The 17,240-nt window shown below is 53.1% G+C and overlaps 7 protein-coding genes across 7 annotated transcripts; 2 read left to right on the top strand and 5 right to left on the bottom strand.

The window, feature by feature from the left end:
• Positions 1 to 167: 167 nt before the first annotated feature.
• Positions 168 to 4,254, bottom strand: CABS01_02158 (uncharacterized protein; the record flags this gene model as incomplete). Its single annotated transcript, XM_060535536.1, has 7 exons — positions 168 to 197; positions 314 to 655; positions 715 to 1,016; positions 1,081 to 1,417; positions 1,481 to 1,744; positions 1,933 to 2,480; positions 2,550 to 4,254. 7 exons carry the CDS (start codon positions 4,252 to 4,254, stop codon positions 168 to 170), a joined length of 3,528 nt encoding a protein of 1,175 aa, XP_060395841.1.
• A 1,248-nt stretch (positions 4,255 to 5,502) lies between these two features.
• CABS01_02157 (uncharacterized protein) lies at positions 5,503 to 5,904 on the bottom strand (the record flags this gene model as incomplete). Its single annotated transcript, XM_060535535.1, has 1 exon — positions 5,503 to 5,904. The coding sequence occupies one exon, from the start codon at positions 5,902 to 5,904 to the stop codon at positions 5,503 to 5,505; it is 402 nt and encodes a 133-aa protein (XP_060395840.1).
• Positions 5,905 to 6,966: 1,062 nt separating this feature from the next.
• CABS01_02156 (uncharacterized protein) lies at positions 6,967 to 9,271 on the top strand (the record flags this gene model as incomplete). Its single annotated transcript, XM_060535534.1, has 2 exons — positions 6,967 to 8,152; positions 8,208 to 9,271. 2 exons carry the CDS (start codon positions 6,967 to 6,969, stop codon positions 9,269 to 9,271), a joined length of 2,250 nt encoding a protein of 749 aa, XP_060395839.1.
• Positions 9,272 to 9,433: 162 nt separating this feature from the next.
• On the bottom strand, positions 9,434 to 10,505 carry CABS01_02155 (hemolysin III family channel protein; the record flags this gene model as incomplete). The annotated part of the gene is made up of 2 exons (XM_060535533.1): positions 9,434 to 9,826; positions 9,924 to 10,505. 2 exons carry the CDS (start codon positions 10,503 to 10,505, stop codon positions 9,434 to 9,436), a joined length of 975 nt encoding a protein of 324 aa, XP_060395838.1.
• Positions 10,506 to 10,989: 484 nt separating this feature from the next.
• Positions 10,990 to 11,406, bottom strand: CABS01_02154 (uncharacterized protein; the record flags this gene model as incomplete). Its single annotated transcript, XM_060535532.1, has 1 exon — positions 10,990 to 11,406. The coding sequence occupies one exon, from the start codon at positions 11,404 to 11,406 to the stop codon at positions 10,990 to 10,992; it is 417 nt and encodes a 138-aa protein (XP_060395837.1).
• Positions 11,407 to 11,594: 188 nt separating this feature from the next.
• CABS01_02153 (uncharacterized protein) lies at positions 11,595 to 11,984 on the bottom strand (the record flags this gene model as incomplete). The annotated part of the gene is made up of 3 exons (XM_060535531.1): positions 11,595 to 11,689; positions 11,782 to 11,871; positions 11,963 to 11,984. 3 exons carry the CDS (start codon positions 11,982 to 11,984, stop codon positions 11,595 to 11,597), a joined length of 207 nt encoding a protein of 68 aa, XP_060395836.1.
• A 795-nt stretch (positions 11,985 to 12,779) lies between these two features.
• On the top strand, positions 12,780 to 16,189 carry CABS01_02152 (uncharacterized protein; the record flags this gene model as incomplete). Its single annotated transcript, XM_060535530.1, has 4 exons — positions 12,780 to 14,753; positions 14,808 to 15,349; positions 15,423 to 15,780; positions 15,965 to 16,189. The coding sequence occupies 4 exons, from the start codon at positions 12,780 to 12,782 to the stop codon at positions 16,187 to 16,189; spliced, it is 3,099 nt and encodes a 1,032-aa protein (XP_060395835.1).
• Positions 16,190 to 17,240: the final 1,051 nt, after the last annotated feature.

The following is a 17,240-nucleotide window of genomic DNA, read 5'->3' as shown; positions in this document are numbered from 1 at the left end:
CTAGAGCGAAGAGGGATGAGAGGAAAGATAAAGGAAGCTTGGAGAGCTAGTCAGTGTGCAGGCAAACAATCCTTCTCGACATAAACAACTTACGAAGAGCAAAGTTGCAAAGGTGAAGACCACAAGGACCTTAGATTGTTTTCCTGCTAGTTCTCCTTGTCTGACAGCTAGCCTTGCTTGGTCCCAAGCCAGTTTTGCTTGGTTGTTTGCAATTTCGTTCTGTTGTAGAGAAATCGTTGCGTTTACCTTTTGCCCATTCCGGATCAGTGAATATACTGGTACGTGACCACTGACACATTGGCACCAGACTTACCGCCAACTGTATTCTGTCCGCAACAACGTCCAACTCTATTATATTGCTCACCACCTGTGCCGCGGTGAGATCTGCATTCTTTACCTGGCTGGGGGTCAATTTCCTTTGTACACTTTGCTGGTATTGCGCGACTGATTTGAGAATGTTCAACTCGTCGCGGACATCTTTGATGTCACTGTATAGTTTCTCCGCCTTGTTGATCGCAACCTCCATATTGCTACTGATCCGTGCGGCTTCCCATTCTCGAAGCAGTTTTGAAACTCTTGAATCGAGCCCGTCCTGCTCGTTCTGCAGCCGTTCCCGGTATTTGAATGAGTTGTAAAGTGCTGTTTCAGCCCTCCCCTAACTATGTTGTCAGCTGTTTCATGCTAGTGTGTTGCTAATGAAAGGAATGAGATTACAATTTGGTTCATGTGATTTGAGTAAATTTGACTGATTGACAGTTGTTGTCCAATCACAGGCTTTGAACTCCCAGAAGGAACAGTATCGATAGGAGGTTTGTGCGGTTGTATTTCACTGTTGGGGCGTCTCTCGTATGAACCAATGCAGTAATCGGCTATCAGTTTTGCCATCTCCACTGCTGAACTTGGCTGGGATTTGCGGCCTCCGTATTTTGCTTGCTTGCTGAGCTGGTCAAGGATTCCCTCCACCAGTGTACCGTGGCATTTACTGAACAAGCAAGAAGTTGCTGTCAGGAGCCATTCTGACCGTCAAATTCATTAGCTAACAGCAAATCTCTTCTTGAATACAGAAATAGATTCACTTACTGTTGCCGATGGTCCAAATCCACACCTGGTTGACACGAAGTAGCGTCAACTCACCCGTGAAGCCAGAAGCCATGGAAGACACCTCGCTCTGCCCAGTCTGTTCTCTAGTTTCTTCCCTTCTCCAATACTTGGTGACAACCTGATTCCGATTACGATGATCTCTATCATCGGCCGACTTCTGATTCTTTGCGAAATGGTAGTACCACTCGTCGAGAGTCGGCGACTTGTGGATGACCGACTGCGGCGAGTGGGCCTCGTAGGCTTCTAACAAGCTCTTATAGTCTTTCTCCACTTCTCGGTTATTACCTAGATTGACAGAGAAGCAGAAGTAGGGCATCTACAACCTTTTGTCAGAGAGGTAGTGTCGTGGTAGCATGTGATGCCTGAGTTAAATGCTTACGTAGATCGCTGACGTAGCCACCAAATCAGGACTACTCTTTCTAGAGCGGCCCTTCTTGGTAACTTGATTGTTTTTCTCTCCGTATTGTTCTTGATTACGGTCTTCCGCCTTGTCAGATTGTCTTAATACGGCTTTCGGTCTCACGATTCTCGAGTCAGACTTTTCATCTGGGACCTCAAGCCAGCTGTCCTGAAAAAAAGACTTGGCCTCGTAATACTGACGAGGACCACATTTCTCGTCCTTCATGATTCGGGTAAAAAGATCCTGATATGTGAGTGAGCTTGGACGATCTCAAGTTGGACAACCCTCTAGAGAACATGAGAGGACTTGGCCGGGAGCGACACCTACATTCATCCAATCCATCTGTTTTCCATTAGAGATGATCGATTGAGTCTACGTAGAGGCAAACTCACGTTTGTAGCCGGCAAATGTACCCATGTAAAGTCACATACAGGGTCAACCTCATCAACCTCTTCACTTAGTTTGGCGACGGCTGTTTGCATGGCTGTCCAGGTTTGCATCATCTCTTTAGGGCCGACATCGTAAATAACCTCGCGAATGGGTCTCTTGGCTTGAATTGTCCCAGATACGCCCTTGGCTCCATAAAATTGTACGATGGTAGCCTTGAACTTTTCCAAGACGTCGTCGCGGGACTTTTCGATCCTGGATCGTGGTATGTCGTATGCCATGGGCTCTCTATGGACTCGTGCAAAGGGGGGATCGCGGAGTATGTCTTTGAGCGTCTTCAAGTTCTTTGACTCGAAGGGTATCTGATGTGATCCCGGCACCAGCTTCTTGGTGTCCGCCACTTCCTCGTTGTTGCCCCTCCCCTGACCACCGTCGCGTTCTTGGACCCGAAGACCACCTGTCTTGGCTCTGGAGATATCCTCGTAGTCCTCCCCTCGTGACTTCTGGGCACTTGTAGGTGTTACGCTTTGCGGCTCCTCTTGCAATTTCCTCACTTCGCCCAAGGCTTTATCCAAATTCTTCTGGAGCCCGTCTGTTTGTTTGGAAGCAGTGATAAGGAGCCACAATATGAGTGGAAGCCGATCACTTGCTTCTCTGCTACCTGCTCTCTTGACCAGCTCCAGGGTTGACTCTAGGGTTGAACTGAGTGCCGTCTCAGTGTCAGGAGTTTCAGGACATGTGGAAATGAGCGCGAACAGAACCTCGGGAAGCTGCTCGTGGGCTGCCCATCCGATTGCGCTCCAAGCCTTTGAACATGGCGGTAGAACTCCTTGCTTTCTCGGCATTTTGCGCATGAGCAGTTGCGCAATGTGGTGTAGCTCGGGGTCACTAGCAGCCCACTTGAGGGTATCTTTCCAAGCGTCTTCTTGGTCGAAGTCGGCAACTTCCACCAAGTCCGATTCAAGCAAGGTTGCCATCACAGCAGCCCGCCTTTGTACTCCAAGACGAAGAGCGGAAGAGAGTACTGCCTGGATATCGTTGTTGCTGATGGACTTGTCTCTCTGCTCCATCTTTTTCAAAATCATTTCAAAAATAGAGTGCTGACCACATGCTGCGGCAAGACGCAAGGGCGTTTCCTCCCTACAGTTGGAGACTGCGATTTGAGCATCATTTTCGAGCAGAAGCTGTATCGTGGCTATGAGCCGATCAGGTTGTAGCCGAAGCTCTGTATTCGGCCCATCTCCCATTGAGAGATCAAGAAATGCCGATGAAGACTTCAAGGCCAGCTTTTCCTGAACTTCGAGGAGTGTAAGAAAGGCAACATGTAGCGGTGTATTGTCATCCGCGTCTTTTGCGTCTATGTCTGCATTTGCTTCCAGAAGCCATGAAGCGACCTTTTTGTCGCCTTTTTTACTTGCTAGATGCAATGCCGTCTGTCTAGATGCACCAAAGACATTGACATCTACGCTTGCCAGTAACTTGACTAAGCTCTCGCTGCCTTGATCGACTGCCAGGTGCAAAGGTGTCTGATCGTACGCATCCTGCAGGGTAGTCAATGTAGCCTCCACATCGAGCAGCAACTTGGCAATTTCAAGATGCTCTCCAGTCACCGCTGCATGTAAAGCAGTACGCCGGTCCACATCCGACAAGTTGAGGTCTGCACGGCCTCTGGGGTTATCCGTGTTGAGAAGAGCCTTGACTATATCTTCAGAACCCCAGAAGCTAGCTGCTATTAGAGGTGTTGCCAATGACTGCACAGTCTGAGCATCGCAGTCTGCTCCGGCATCGATCAAAAGGACCACGCCATCTAAGAATCCGTATATGCTTGCCCATAAGATAGGAGTCCGTCCCGTTAGGCTACGTTTCTCTAGTTGAACCATCACATCGCCGCTGTACTCTGATGGAGGCTTGAGAAGCTTTCTCATGACTTCCACCTGCTGCTCCCGAGTGGCCGTCATCAAAGGTGTGAAGCCTTTGTGATCTTGAGTTTCAAGGTCGGCGCCAGCCCTGATAAGCTCTTCAACGGCACCGACGAGGCCCTTCTCAGCCGCAACGTGAAGAGGAGTCATACCCATGTCATCTTTGACGTTGACTTCCGATTCGTACTCTTTAATCAATTCGCGGAGTGATTTAGGGTCGTCCACGGCTTCGGGGTGCGGATGATTCGCCATTGTCAAAAGTTGTTGCATCAAGTGAGACTGCAGTTGATCATTCGCATACTGTGGGTTGCTGTTGGAGTCGGAGGGTTGGTCATCACTTGAGTCGCTGGAATGTGATTTGCTGTCAGTCTCATCGACGGTCGGATGAGCTATCTCATGAGGCTCTGAACCCAAAGCGGCGACAGCAGAGTCTAGTTCAGACATCATAGCGGTTGGGGATGGTCGAGATGGGTGGAAGCAGACTATCGGTAAATGATCGATAAAGAACTGAATTCGTGAGAATTGATTTCCCATGTAAGCTCAGACTGAGATTGGAATTGGGGTATCCAAAGGAAAAGATGTTGAGGCTCTGAAATGCCAGAGACCAAGGAGTTCTCATATTTCTACGGCGTGCGCTTCTCTATTTTCGCTTTCGTTACTCTTTCCAAGAATAATGCGCGAATCAAGTCGCCGCCTTCATGCAAAAGCTATCTAATCTACAGCGTGATTTCGACTTGAGATTGACGTTACGCAGCAGGTGATATTGAATTATTGCTGCAGCATTCATGCGGGCCTCGCATGGGTAGTTCATTACACTCTCCAAAGCTTTGTCAGCTACTGGGGTATGTCTATTCATCCCTCCTAAAGTAAGTGATTCCAACGAACGAGCAAAATTTACTAGGTAAGACGTCGACACAGGACAAGCTCAATTGCATGTTTGTGATGCCTTGGTTCTACTCCAGGTGGACGCGGTGGTCAAGGTCGAAATTCTTGTAGGCGTTTGAGAAAGCCAGCCATGACATACCTGCTAGCCTCACTTCACTTTTTTGTCTGGTTCCAATCTTGGTCAACTTGAGATATGACCTGTCCGAATGCATGGAGCTTTCAGCCCCGACGCAAATCTGCTTAGCACTTCCCGTTTTCGGAAACGTGTGCATACTATCCACCGTCAATCGTTGGTTCGTTAGCCGTTCGTTCACGAACCTCATGGAACCCATTCCTTGGACTCTCTTTCCCTGGCGTTCTCTCCATGCGGCACGGAATCCTCGCACACCATCTGCGGATGCAGAAAACCCAAGCAAAGACCCCTCAGCATCCCGCCCTTCTTAGATTGACTCACGGAGCACGTCATCAACGTCTTGTGGTGCCCCAGAGGCGGGCCCGGCACGTGATATTATTGTCCAACGCGGTTGAATTCCAACGCGGTTGAATTCCAACGCCTTTGACATCTTCTCATCAGCTGGTCTCATCATGGAGCTGACCGATATGTACGGCATGCCCCTCGATAGGATATGTATATCGACGTTGCGGAGGACTGAAGTTGTTGCGGCATTTGTGACCCGGTTTGTGATTTCGTGACGGCCGAGGAACCGCCTCCACCAGGGAGTTGGCTTGCGGATGTTGCATTGACAGTAGGGCATTGCGTGAATCTGCTTCATCATTCACGTGTAGAGGGACAGATGGATTTCGTTACGTTCACCTCCAGTGGGGGTATTTGCTCTCCACGTTGGCTGGTTTCTCTTGAATGCCATGCATGAGATGTGGAATGAAAATAAGGGTGTAGAAGAGCTCACTAGTACTTCTCAGTGCGACAACTTCATCCTGCCCCGACTTTTCATCTGCCAGAAAGCCGAAACTCCACGATATCTTGGCGATCAATCGCAGTGAAGCCGCCTCGTATGCCCTCTCGTGCTTGGACCAGTATGCCGCCAGGTGGAGGTCCTTCTTCTCTGGGTATGCAACTCCGGACTGCGCGATGGTATCTATTATCTCCGGCGAGAGCCAGTACTCGGCTGCCACCGTAAGGGCGAGTGTACAGTCACATTTTACGGCTGGAATGGCAACAGTCGGGATCAACTTCGGCGGGGCTTCTCTCATCTCCACGTTCAGACTATTGCCATGGAGTATACGGCACATGGCTTACGTGGCCTTGGGATCGTCGTCCAGAAAGGGGAGGCGTGGGGAATCTGACGCCACAGCATCGTGGCTGTATTTTGCTATCGGTATGTTGGAGGCAAGGATGGAAGAGGCATTGATTAGGATGAGGAAATAGACGCATATATCATATCTAGATCGGCCGGCGACGAGAATGAGATCGCCTATTGGTGCCGGTGTTGTACTCGTCGGTGCGAAGGTCCCACTTTTGCCTTCAACACTGCGGTGAAAGACGATGTACTGGTCAGAGGACTTTCCAGTAAGGGGATATCACGAGTTTGAGACTTTTAGCTTGAGCGAGGTTGCCAAGTGGGTGACGAAGTAAGATGCTGGTCAACATTACACCCTGATGCCTACTTGCCTATTTACTATCCCTAACTTTCTGATTCTTTTGATATTCTCCAAGTTTGTACCATCTTTGCTGTTTTTATTATCCTTCACACTACATTTTAGCGTTCTAAGGAACAGCGCTAGGGCGGTTTGGTAATACCAAACGTTATCACGACTCCATAGATGAGGTCGCCCTGTAGGAGGACTTACTGTTGTCAAGAACTGCATCATGTTGCCATCGAGTTCGGACAACTATTGGCTTAAAAGATGGCACCGATACTCATTGAGGGTCAGAATGTCAATAATCGCCTTGATTGTTGTCATTCAATACATCTCAGGAACAGTTTGTATAGCTTGACGATAACTTGATAAATGAAAAAGATTGGGCACATCACCAGATGTGATGATGAGTTGAGTGGTGAGGTGAGCAGATGGCAGTTGGCACTGTGTTTTCCATGGCGGAGACGCTAAGACCCAGGGTTTTGGGCGGATCTCTCCGCCCCGTCCCTGCCGCAAGTCCCGCTGCAGAAATCGGCCCCGCATGGGGCACAGTGCGCCGGCTTCCGAGACTCGTACCTTTCTTTGGTTCACTTTCTTTTTTCACTTCAAGTCTCATTCCGCATCAACTTGAACCACTTCACTCCCGAAAGGAAACACCACACTCGTTTCGTCGTCATGGTGCGCACAAGGCCCCGCAACAAGACCAAACGCGTCGCCATCATAGACTACGGCTCAGACGGCGAGCCGCCAGAAGAAGCCCACGATGACCCAGAAGACGAAAATTTCGAGGCGCCGCCGCCGGACCCGGAAGACGATGATGAGGACGACCGAATGGACGTCGACGGGGGCGACGATGATTTCGAGGCAGAAGATCCATCCAACCTAGCCATTGATGACGGGTCACGCAGAAGAGGCAATGACAGTGACGAGGAGCGGCCCGCCTACACCAGCTCCGCCGGGATCAAGAAACGCCCGACGGATATGACCGCCCTCGACACCTACCACGCCGACGGCCGGCCTACGCGCTATTACACCGGCGAACTCAAGCGTGGTCAGCGGATTCAAGTGCTGGACTTCTTTTACGGGCCCGAGGCGGAGGCTGTTGGCGTCGCGAGTTGGTTGCTGAATCGGTGGGCTGGGTATGCGGTGCTGCCCAGTAAATTACCCGATGGGCCTGCTCATCCCGTGCTGAGTCCGTGGCTCGGAGAAGGGTTCAATGAAGACCAGCAGCGCGCTGCGAAGAGCTGGTTTGAGAGGCTGAAAGGCACCAAGGGGGTGACCGAAGCCGAGAGGGAGATGGGGGCGATAGAAGCGGAGGGGTACCGGTTGAACCCGGGCGGTCACTTGGTCTCCGTGATCGGGCCGTATCAAAACCAGCAAGAAGTCGAGATTCCGCCGTACGATAGCGTCGTACTTGGCGAGATGGGGCAAGTCCTGACGAAAGACGCCGGCGACGAGCAGAAGTCTTCTGGATGGATGTTCGATGTGGGTGGCATGGTTATCGGAATGGAATGGGCCCCAAGAACAGAGGGGGAATCGCAGATTCTCTCCCTCGCCGTGGTCCCGCCGACGGACCACCAAATGGGCCTCGAGGACGCTTACAATGAGAAAAAGGGTATCGTGCAGCTGTGGGAGCTTCGCGGACAGAAGGACGGCGACGGCATCTCAAGACCTGCCGCACGCCCTGCGCGACTTGCCAGGACGCTGTGCGTCGACTGGGGTAGGGTGAAGCGGCTCAAGTGGTGCCCTGTACCCTTCAGGGAGGACGGCTCTTTAGGCTTACTTGCACTGCTTTGCGGCGACGGGCAGGTTCACGTCGTCTCGGTCAAGGAAATCGGCGACCGAGAAGAGGACGCATTCAGTAAGACCATGTACTTCCCTGCCTCTTGTGTTCTTTACACTGACTAATTCCACAGCAAAACTCGAAAACTCTGTCGTATCCCTCGGCGTCTCCTCAGAAACCAACGTGACAGCAAGTTGCTTCGCCTGGGTCAACACAAACCGCATCGTTCTAGGCCACTCAGACGGCTCCCTGACCCTCTGGTCCATCTCCCCGCGCATCTGCCTCGCCCGCCACGACGTCCACTCAACCTACGTGATGCACCTCGATACGGCGTACCCCTCGGACCCGTACCTCGTCGCCTCGACCCCGATCGCAGGCTACACCACCCTCGTAGACCTCTCCGACCCCTCGTGCGAGCGGACAAGCTTCCCCTGCTTCGCCATCACGCCGCAGCCGAACCTTATGCAATGGAGTGACCACCTACGCGGCTTCTTCACCGCCGTGCCGTCCGCGAACCCGCTCAACGCCTCTGTCGGTTTCGTCCACGCGCGGTGGTACGCCGCGCAGGTGCGGAAAGTCATGGACGGGGACCGGCTGCCGACGTGTCTCGCTGTCGGCGCGCAGCATCCGTTTGTGCTGGTGGGGTATACCGACGGAACGGTGTGGGCTGCGAACCCGTCGAATCGTATCTTTGCTTCGAAGCATCATTTCGGGCACAAGATGAAGGTTCTCGACCACCAGCACATACCACGCGAGAGGCTCGACGCGGAGGTGGTGAACGGGCACGAGGGCGGGAACACAGCGGACCGGTGCCGTGGCGCGTCGAGGATATTGCAGGGGTTCCGGCCGGTGCCGAATGTGAATCCTAAGGTGGACACGTGGAAGACCAAGGTTGCGATCAACAAAAAGAAGGATAAGAAGGGCAAAGCCAAGGCTAAGGGTAAGGGTAAGGCAAAGGGGAAGAAAGGCGCTGCGGCGGCGGCGGCGGAGGCTGGAGAGGAGGACGATGCCGATGTACAAGGCGGTCAGGAGGAGGTTGATGGGCACTTTGCTGATCCCGAGCGGGCCGTGATTTCGGAGCCGTTGACGCGGATCACAACGATGGCGTGGAATCCGAATATGGAGTACTCGTGCTGGGCGGCTATTGCGATGGCGTCTGGCCTGGTGAGGGTCATTGATTTGGGATTGGAATGCTAGAGAGAGAGAGAAACCTCCCAAGCATAGAGTAACATAGGTGAAACAGGCAAGAAGTATGAATGATACCCTCTATTATCAACCTTCTATACAGTAAAAAACATCATGTATCCGAGACTCATGAACCTCATTACACCATCTACCACCATCTACAAACCCCTCTGATCAGAAACACTTGCCCCCTGTAACAGTATGATGATAATCAAAAGCCTTAGCCATGCCATACAAATGCGTCACGGCGGCCATCACCACAAAAAAGTGAAAAATCTGGTGCGAGCTGCCCCAGATGTCAAACGTCCGCGGGAACGAGCGCTCCGGCCAGCGGAAGGCGTACAGAAACGCGCCAAAGATGTACATGAGGCCGTGCAGGACGACCCAGCTGAGGCTCATGCGGTCCTCCATCTCCTGGCGGCCGTAAATTGTCAGGCCGTGGAGGACGGGGACAACGCCCGAGGTGCCGAGGGCGGTGAACATGCAGGCGCGGAAGGTGCGCCATTCTGGGGCGCGGAAGAATTCGATCCAGGAGACTGCGCCGCAGCCTAGGCCTAGGAGGCAGATCTTGGGAGGTTATGTTAGTGAGATTTGACATTTGAGGGGTGGTTATATCATGAGGAACAAGTGAAGGGTGAGTGAGGGATGCGTGAGTGAGACGTACCGTTGTGAGGTAAAACTTGAGCAACGCAGGATGGCAATAAAAGCCGTAATACATGGCCGGCACATAACTGCCCACAATAAGAAACACAATCCCCGAATAATCCAGCTTATTCCCCCACTTCGCGACCTCGGGCGAATGGTTGCTCATGGCGTGGTACGTGGCACTCATGCCCAAACACGCAACGGCGCCGGCGAAAAAGCACCCAAAGACAACCATGTCGGCATCGCTAGCCGACTCGTAGCGCGGCGCGATAACGGCATACAGGACCGCGCCGGTAATCACGAAGGCGACGGCGCCGAGGAGGTGGGACCAGATGTTGACGGACTCGTTGTGCAGGTACCCCAAAGAGCGGAAGGAGGCGCGGTACGAGTTGGAGTCTGGGCGATAGCCGGTGATGATGAATTGGTTGTCGCGGCGCCAGGCGGGCAGGTCGTCCCAGAGGACGAGGAGGGCCTTTTCGACTTTGCGTTCGAGGGCGGCGGCGGAGGATTCTACTGTTGATAGGAGGGTTGTGGTGTCGTGGGAGGAGCGCCGGCGGTTTCTGAGGCCGGCTGTGCCGTCGGCTATTTCTGGAGCTGTCATTTTGGTGGTTTATTGTTTAGGTTGATGGTATCTTTTGGTGTTGTTCTTGTCTATATGCGTCGGAAATCAAGAGAGAAAAAAGATGTCTATAGTAGCATGTGGTGTGGTCCTTCTTAAGCATTTCAAGGCCGTTGAGATATCACGGGCGCGCACGTTCAACAAAGGCACATAAGGTAAGGTGCTGCAACTGCGATGACGGATTGACGCCTAGCGCCGGGTGTGCGGCGGCGGGTCAGGCCAGGGGTAGCTACGTAAAAGGGAGGGCCCTGATTTATTGGGATGGGAATTGTTGGGATTTCCTCTTTTTTTCCTGCTGGCATCTGCATTTCCACATGCTTGAAGATTTTCCTTAGCAGCAACAGCAGACGGCACCAAATCATGTGTTTTTCTCTCGGTCCGCACCGAACGGATCCGAGGCCGTTGTCATCACAAGTGCCGCCAGCTGGAGCCGAGCAAAGAATGCGCTGAACGGTCGGCCCGTCGGTCAGACTGGACCATCCGCCGGGAAGAGAGCGGGCATCAGGTGAGACAATTGGACATTTGCCTTACATAAGGTAAATGTGCCTCCAAAGTTCAAGGTAAGCATGTGCTGCTGGACAGTCAGGCGTGAACATCGACTGTGAAACGGGCACTGGATGGAGAAGAGAGCGCCGGTGGGTTCTGTGGGAGGTGACTCTCGAGCGCAAATCTTTGCTACGAGTAGCAAAAGACGACGAATACCCGCGGGCGCATTTCCACTGTTTAAAGCCCCCCGCCTGTTCCAGTTTTTGGACGTTGCACTGCAATTGCAAGAACGAAGATCCTGAGTCCGATTTTCGAGTCTCGAGTCAACACAATTACAGTCTGACACTTCAAGAGACCTCAGAGCATGAAAAACAACAGTCAAGGTAGCCGGCATCATCCATGTCGATTTTGTCAAAGATCGAGAACTCTTTTGATATCATTTCATTGCATGCTTGTTGTAGGTATGTAAAAGAAAAAGCGCTCCTCCGTGGTCCCGGCCTTTGGTAAGTCGGGCACCGTTCTTGTTGTGTGCGCGCGGTCGTCGACTTCTGGTTATTTCGCAATCCCGCCCACCCAGCAGCCGGTTTATTTCTTGCCGCTCTTCTTGATGCCCTGGGTACCGGTGTTGAGAGGTCCCTTTCCGCCGGCCTTGGCGGCCATCTCCTTGCGAGCCTTCTCCTCTGTTATCGTACATTAGTCTCCATCTGCAAAGAAACTTGAGACGGGAGAGGGAATGTAGCATCCGTCCCGTCAGTACACGTGCGGGACCTACCGGCGCGCTTCTTCTCGAGGAAAGCGAGGTCGTCCTCGTCCATGTCCTTCTGGGCCTTCTTCGCGGCCTTAAGAGGCTTGGCCTTGCCACCTGTTGTTGTGAGAAAATCATTGTCAGCAACGCAAGGACTGGGTTGGAAAAAGCTGGGTTGTCCCATCTTATGCGACGGCAGATTGCTTACCTTCACGGCTTGCACCACCCATTTTTGCGAGGTTGTCGAGGAAGAAACTGGGTTGAAGATCGGCTTTGGGCGAGGAAGAGCGGTGGACAGTCAGGCGAAGAGGCAGAATCTGGAGTCGCAAATGTTGCACAGTCGTAAAGTCGAAAGGAGAAGAGGAAGCGCGGCGTAGCGAGGCGGGCGGACGTGGGGTGAAAATTGCCCCTCCTCGACGAATCGGTCAAGGGTCCCCGTTTATAAAGATTTGTTATGGTTTATTCCTTTCCGAGAGTAATATGCAGTTATATACTATATGCAGGTGACCCAGTGTAGTGGAGCCGGGACATCCACGGAACATTCCAAGCTCGACGTCGGTGTGGTCGGCTGTGTTCCGTGCCACCTTGATTTCTCCGGCGCGGCGCCAGTGTCTCGTCACCACCGAAAATCACCACCTGTCGACCCTTGATCGCTGGAAGGCACCGAGTCGTCTCGACACAAACAACACTGCTCTTCCTTGGCATTGCATTACGACACTTGATCCTCCTTCCCCCTCCTCTTTTAATTGCCCTCTGGTTTTCTAGTGTCGCCTTTGCTTCCTTCTTTCTCCCCATGAGCTGAGTCGACACAGTCATCCGGTTCGCAAACAATTCCTGCCGCACATCAATCTTCTGGTGATCTCTGCTGACACGTCGCTGCTGCTTTTTGCGCGCAAAAAGACCTAGGGGATTCCTTCCTCTGGCGGATCACTGCTGCAAAACTTACCTTACGCAAGGAACGTGCTTGTCTGCACACGGTCGAGACTAGAGCTCAAGAGCACCGCACTTGCTATCGCATTGCAAACATGGCGTCGAGTTCCGACGAGGGCGAGATCATGGAGAATGACGCCGTGGATTTGAAGGCAACTTCACTGCCGAAGAAGTTTGAAGGAAACGGTGTTGACCGTCAAGACAGAACTCGAGATAGACGCTCGGCCTCCAACTCCCCCGAGTACGACAGTTCCGCCAGAAACAACTACCACTTTTCGAGACGCAGCCGTTCCCCCCCGCCGCCCCGCGGCTTTAAGCGCGCCCGTGACGAGCGTGACTACGCTGGTGGAGGACGACAGGAAACCCGCCGCTTCCGCGTGCATTACGAAGACGGCGCAAGGGATGACTACCGCCGCTCACGCGTATCGTACGAAGACCTAGACCGCCCGCCGTCCCGCGGCTCGAACACCAGCTACGACGGTCGCGACAGGAACCGCAGCCGCGAGAGAGACGCATACAGAGACAGGGACAGGGAGCGCGATCGCGAGAGGGACCGATACCCGGATAAGAGACAGCGTAACCGTACCAGGTCGCCCTACCGGCCCCCGCGCGGTGAGCGAGGAGGTCGCGATGATCACTACGCCAGAGACGGCGGGCGCGATCGTCTCACCGATTCGTTCCGCGGCCTAAAGTACGATGACAACAGGGACCGAAACGCCCGAAACGGAGGCGCGGCGCCGAACGGGGTCGCTGTAGGAATGGATTCGCGCGCTTCCAGACAAGATGCTAAACCTGTGAAAGACTCTGCAGACCGTGAAAATTCTGCGGCTTCTCGCTCTCGGGGCCAGGCGTCCGTCTCCCCTCCTCCCTCCAAGAGGACTCGGTTCCTGCTAACGCCCGACGATAGCGCTCCGCAGGTGGTGGAACCTGATCATAGCTACGATGAGCCCGAGGAGCCGATGGTCATTGACGAGGAAGCTGAGATCGAACGCAGGCGACGACGCCGTGATGAGCTACTCGCAAAGTCTAGTTCAGCTACTCCACTGCTTATTCACGCATTGCATGCGACTGACAAGTCGGCGATTCCATCACCAGCCCGGGAAAGCACTCCAACAGCGGATATTGGTACCCCAGGCACAGGTAAGAATCTTGTCCTCCAGAGTTTGACAGAGGCTAAGTTTGCAGACATTGCCTCACCAGCCCGAGACGGGAGTTCGCCTGGCGCTATTGACATTGTGAATGAGAGTGACCTCATGAACACTCATGGCGGTGGCGACGCAATGGAAGAGGACGGCCCCTCAGCTGCAGATTACGATCCCACGGCCGACATGAAGGAGGACGAGAGGCGCGATGAACTGCGACACGGCAACGTGGGCGTTCATGGCGAAGCTCCTGACACAAAGCACGAGACGCAGCCACAGGATCAACCTCAGGAAGCCCCCGCGAAGAAGTCATCAGAAGACGACGACGACGATGACGATTTCGACATGTTTGCTGAAGACTTCGATGATGAAAAGTACGCCGCACCTAACCCTGTCAAGGTAGCTGTGGTGGACGAGTCCAAGGCCTCACCCGCTCTTGCGCCGACAAACGGAGCCATTCTCGAGGGCGACGACAAGGACGGTTATTACAAGCTTCGCATTGGCGAGATCCTCAACGGCCGTTATCAGGTCCAGTCGGCTTTGGGCAAGGGTATGTTTTCCGGCGTTGCGCGGGCCGTCGACATTACGAACAAAAAACTGGTCGCTGTCAAGATTATGAGAAACAACGATGCGCTGAGGAAGGGAGGTTTCACCGAGATTGCCATTCTGCAAAAGCTCAACGACGCCGATCCAGAAAATCGCAAGCACATTGTCAAGTTTGAACGGCATTTCGACCACAAGGGTCACCTGTGCATGGCGTTTGAGAACCTGAGTCTTAACCTGCGCGAAGTGCTCAAGAAATTCGGCAACAATGTCGGTATCAACTTGAGTGCTACGCGAGCATACGCCCATCAAATCTTCATTGGCCTTGCTCACATGCGCAAATGCAGTGTCATCCATGCAGATTTGAAGCCTGACAATATCTTAGTAAGTATTGCCAATGTTGGCTGTTGAACAAAGAACTCAACTAACCGTCCGTAGGTCAACGAGAGCCGAAATGTGCTCAAAATCTGTGACTTGGGAACCGGCATCGACAAGTCTGACGCAGCCACGGCGCACAACGAGATCACCCCGTACCTAGTCAGTCGCTTCTACAGAGCACCAGAGATCATTCTCGGTATGCCCTACGACTACTCCATCGACATGTGGTCCATCGGTGCCACCTTGTATGAGCTGTACACGGGCAAAATCCTCTTCGCGGGCGACAGCAACAATCAGATGCTCAAGGCCATCATGGAGATCCGTGGCAAGATCACGCCAAAGCTCTACAAACGGGGTCAACTCTCGGCGATGCACTTTGATGAAATGGGCAATTTTGTCAGCATGGAGCGGGACAAGGCGCTTGGAAAGGTACGTTATTGGTTCGTGGTCTCGGTGTTTGTTGTTTTGCTTGCATCTGTCTTTCACTCCTCTTCCCCATATCTCAACGCCTCTGCATTCTGTCTCGTTTCAAAACTTGAACCCATGACCCAATCATCCCTCAGAGTTGCTATTTTGGCCGACGGGGTCCCAAGTTGGGTCTAGTGGAGGCGGAGTGCGGCTGTAAGCGCTGAGGCGCGGCTGCACATGCGTTCGCACGTATCCACCCTCCCACAGCTATGCGGGCCGTCCGTCAGTTAAGGCCGAGCGCGTGCCCGGAACGCTCGCGTCGCGATGCCGCCCAGCTGACGGGCTGGTCGCCGTCGACATTGGACCAGTCACGATACTGTTGGAAGCAAACACTCCGGACTGTTCGGACTCGCATGACTTGCTGGGGTGGAATGGTATCCCAGTATGGAAGGCCCGCGAACGAATCCTCCCATCTTCGGAGGATGAGCTGTCTCAGGGACTGTTTGTCACGGCCGCATCATCTCAACTTCGCTCCATATCTAGTTTCCCCTACATACCCCTGTTTTTTTGCCTCTCCGCCACCCCTTGTGTCCTGCACAAAGGGTCCAACGTGTCGGGTCGATTTGTCAAAGTTGATAGGAAATGTTTCCCCCGACCGGAGGGTCCCTCCGCAGCAAGCCTATCCCGGTAGGCCCCTGCTACGCCATTGCATCACTACCTTGTTTTGTCGATGGGCCGATGATGGGCCCTTTTGTTTGAAAATAGTAGTAGAAAAGTTCAGCTGGTCGCTAACGAACATCCTCACACAGACAACCGCCAGGGTCCTGCCCGTCGTCAAACCAACGCGTGATCTGCGCACCCGCCTCTTTGCCGCGTCAGCGGGTATGAACGACGCCGAGACGAGGGACCTGAACCATTTTGTCGACCTGCTCGAGCACTGCTTGACGCTTAACCCGGAGAAGAGGATCAAGCCCGCCGACGCGCTGAGGCATCCCTTCTTTACTGCGAAGGCCGCCGCGCCTGTGAAGAGATGAGGGGCGTGGCGAGTAGTCCCATGTTGGGAAGACGCCGTTGGGTGTGTTTGTAGGATGATGACAGGGGTGTTGTTGTCCCTTGAGGCCACTGCTCTGATTCCAGGGGCACCCTGATCAACCTTGGTCGACAAACATAGCTAGACAGTGTGGCGTGTAGATGTTTGTATGAGGATAAGGGAGGCACAACTCTTACTGCGAAGCGCCTCTTTAGACACCAACAAAAGCATTAGATGAAATGGAGACTACATTGCGTTATGACATGATATGATCACTCCAGATCCGCAGAGTGCCATTTTGCGGAAAAGCCTCGGTATTGGCTTCAGGTACCTTTAGCAACAATGTGCCTGACCTTGGGTGATATTCACCATGGAGTCGGTTGAATATCCACACAGCGCATCCTTCATTCTCATCGCGAGGAACAGTGGCGGGACAGAAGGGAAGTTGCTGTAGTACTAGCTCAAGAGGCCTGGTGCTCTTCTGCTTCCTATCCGAGCATCATGTCCACGTACCTCTAGCCTATGCCTCTCTCTCACCGACCTTGCGAAGTATGGAGCGGGTGAACCAGCGCATTCATGGGTGAATGCTTGAATTCCTGATTCTTTCCTGATTTTTATGTTTCGGTTCCCGTGTCTATCCGTGCTCGTAACAAGGCTTGAGATATCTAAAGAGACTGGACCCTGATAGACCCGTTTACTATGGTAAACCTTTGTTGAGAATGGACGAAAAGGGTCGAAGATGCGAGCCAGTTGACAGATCTGTCATAGTGGAGCGAGGGTCCAAGGGCTCGCGGGGATCGAGATATGGAGTCGAGAGGCTCCAAGGGGAAAAGGGGTTAGGGGTTCAGGAGGTCAAGGGTTCGAGTATCTAGAGGAAGTATGTCAAAGACATGAATAGCACAGAGGCTCTCATCTAATCTCCAGCGTTTGGGTAAACCACTCTCTCCGTCCGTGAGGTTCGAGTATCCGGGGCATACGCCGTCAGTGTCCCACCCAAGGTGCGGAATGGAGATGCCACGCCATGTCATGTCAAATCTTTGATAGGAACTTTTTAC

Source organism: Colletotrichum abscissum (genome assembly GCF_030869225.1).
Source record: "Colletotrichum abscissum strain IMI 504890 chromosome Unknown Scaffold_4.1, whole genome shotgun sequence".
NCBI classification, from domain to species: Eukaryota; Fungi; Ascomycota; class Sordariomycetes; order Glomerellales; family Glomerellaceae; genus Colletotrichum; species Colletotrichum abscissum.
Note: the sequence above shows the minus strand (reverse complement) of the source record. Positions and strands in the feature narration are given on the sequence as shown.